Here is a 2,456-nt window from a genome sequence, read left to right on the forward strand (position 1 = left end):
AGACACAGCCCCCATTGAAAATCAATGGGACCGCAAAAACAAATGGAAGTTTGCTTTTGCAGTGCACCGTCACTTCTGGTTTTGCGCGCCGGTTTTTTTTCCAATACTATTTCCATAGTATTGGGAAAATGAAAAATGGCGATCCGCAAGTTTTTTGTGGTCCGTTATTGCGGCAGACTGTAAAAATTGTGGTGATATGCAATTGCGGCAATGACGGACCGCAAAAAACGTTGTAAGTGTAAAAGTAGCCTAACGAGCATGTGAATGATTACAGGACCTAAAAGGTCAATTTCAGTTTTCTTTCCTGCCTTGTACTGATCTAATGTTTTCAGAAAGTAGAGTGAGATGACACTTCATTCAGTGATTGAGAAGGACACTTTGACAGTTTTCTGCTTAATCATTGGAAGCTGCCTATGGTCTATAAGAATACACACTTTTCAGCAAGATTTTTTCTTGCTAAAGAGTGCACTTTAAATTAAAAAATACAGTAATTCAACAATGTCTTGATAAGCAAAAGCATCAATTGTTTTGTCATTTATACAGTATTTCAGGAAGATAAACTCTAATGTCCAGCAGATAACATTTCTTTTTTTTAAAACGGCTTAGGCTGTTAAAAAAAATAATGATATTCACTCTTACTGATCTCCTAAAGCTGCCATTTCAATATTTAGCTGGTTGCTGCTGGTCTCATGTTGTTAAACAGGAAATTTTACATTCAGCTAGTCACTGTTCACAGAGGGGACCCGGCTCAGCTAGTGCCTGGCAAAGTGAGTATTTCAGATCACTTCTGGTATATTGAGACAGGGCTTGAACATGGAGTCCATTTGGGACATGGTAAGTGTCTACGGGGGATCGGTGAAGGTGAGTATTACTCATTTTAATAATTTTTTTGTTCTATAATTAAATTTTATTAACAGATAAGGTAAATTAGTGTCATGAAATTACAAGTATGTTTTAGCATGCATCAATATATAAAATGCTTTTCTGTAAATATTGGTTACTTGTTTGTTCGCAGGTTGATTCACATGGAAACATTCTGCTCACAACTCTCGAGATCCGAAACGAAGTCAGTGGGTCAGAAGTCTTAACTAGCACCATTGATCCACGAGCCACCATGTTCTCCTACGACAGTGCAAGCATCCAGTATCGCAAGCCAATCGCCAATAGAGATATGTACAGCAGAAGCACTCTGGATAGGCACATAGTTCACAAAAAAGGGCGCTTAAGGAGAAGTGCCTCCCAAATGAAGATTAAAATTCCTGATTTGACTGATGTCAATGGTATAGACAGATGGTCGAGAATGATATTCCCTGTTGCATTTACTTTCTTTAATGTTGTGTATTGGCTCTATTATGTACACTAACTTATGCAGTTAGATCACCCTTTTGAAGACATTAGTTCTATTTTTCTGATCCTGAAGGGACTGCATTAGCAATAGTGCTGCAAATTCAAGGTAAGATATTCAGCCATTAAAGTGATTTCAATGTTTGCACACTACATTTAATTTTCAAAAGGTAGAAAGCAAGATCTTAGCTTTTACTGAAAATAATTTGTTGTCTTCTGAACTGGAAGACAGAAATGACTCCAATACATTCTGGTGAGAAAAAGCTTTATACATATATTAAACATTGTGTTTCAGTCCTAACCTCTTGGCTGCAAAAAGGAAAATCTCAGCAACATGTTGCAGTGAAGACATTAGGACACCAGTCTGCACACATTTTATACTTTCAATAGATTTATCTGAAAAGCCTTTTTTACACATCAAGTCATTGTTTTTTACGAATACAGAAAATGCCATTAAAGTCAAGTTGAGGTTTACAGCTACTTGTCAACACTTTTGGTAACTGGACACCAAATGCAAAGACATATCATTGTCATGGTCAATACAATATGCTAGGTAAGCATACGAAGGGCATAAACTTATTTTAGATGGGTTCATTATCTAACGTAGAAGTGAATATATTCTATGCTAAAATATGAATGTTCACTGCCAAAACCCCTTTAAACTCTTTGATTGACAAAGTAAGTTTCAATTACTGAAATTCCAATCGCAACACGCTATAAAAGAGCCCAAAGAGCACTCAATATAATAAAGCAACTAACAGAGTTAATATTGAGTTATGGGATAGATGAGCTTTGGCACCCAAGGATGTATTTTTGAGTCTGTCCCATGAATATATCCAATATACAGTGGGGGGAAAAAAAGGATTTAGTCAGCCACCAATTCTGCAAGTTCTCCCATTTAAAAAGATAAGAGGCCTGTAATTGACATCATAGGTAGACCACAACTCTGTGACTCAAAATGAGAAAACAAATCTAGAAAATCACCGTGTCTGATTTGGCAAGATTTATTTTGCAAATTATGGTGGAAAATAAGTATTTGGTCATTAACAAAAGTTCATCTCAATATTTTGTTATTTATCCTTTGTTGGCAATGACAGAGGTCAAGCGTTTTC

General features: G+C 36.3%; 1 protein-coding gene across 1 annotated transcript in view; it reads left to right on the top strand.

Annotated features, from left to right (window-relative positions):
- The window catches only part of GABRB1 (gamma-aminobutyric acid type A receptor subunit beta1), a 694,328-nt gene extending 692,114 nt beyond the window's left edge, over window positions 1-2,214 (top strand). The window contains exon 9 of the mRNA XM_073583457.1: window positions 1,016-2,214. Within this exon, the coding sequence (XP_073439558.1) occupies window positions 1,016-1,363 (348 nt within the window). The 3' untranslated portion in view covers window positions 1,364-2,214. The remainder of the gene's footprint in view (window positions 1-1,015) is intronic.
- The last annotated feature ends 242 nt before the right edge of the window (window positions 2,215-2,456 follow it).

The sequence above is a fragment of the Dendrobates tinctorius genome, unplaced genomic scaffold, assembly GCF_039654945.1.
Source record: "Dendrobates tinctorius isolate UK_male_01 unplaced genomic scaffold, ASM3965494v1 ptg000079l, whole genome shotgun sequence".
NCBI classification, from domain to species: Eukaryota; Metazoa; Chordata; class Amphibia; order Anura; family Dendrobatidae; genus Dendrobates; species Dendrobates tinctorius.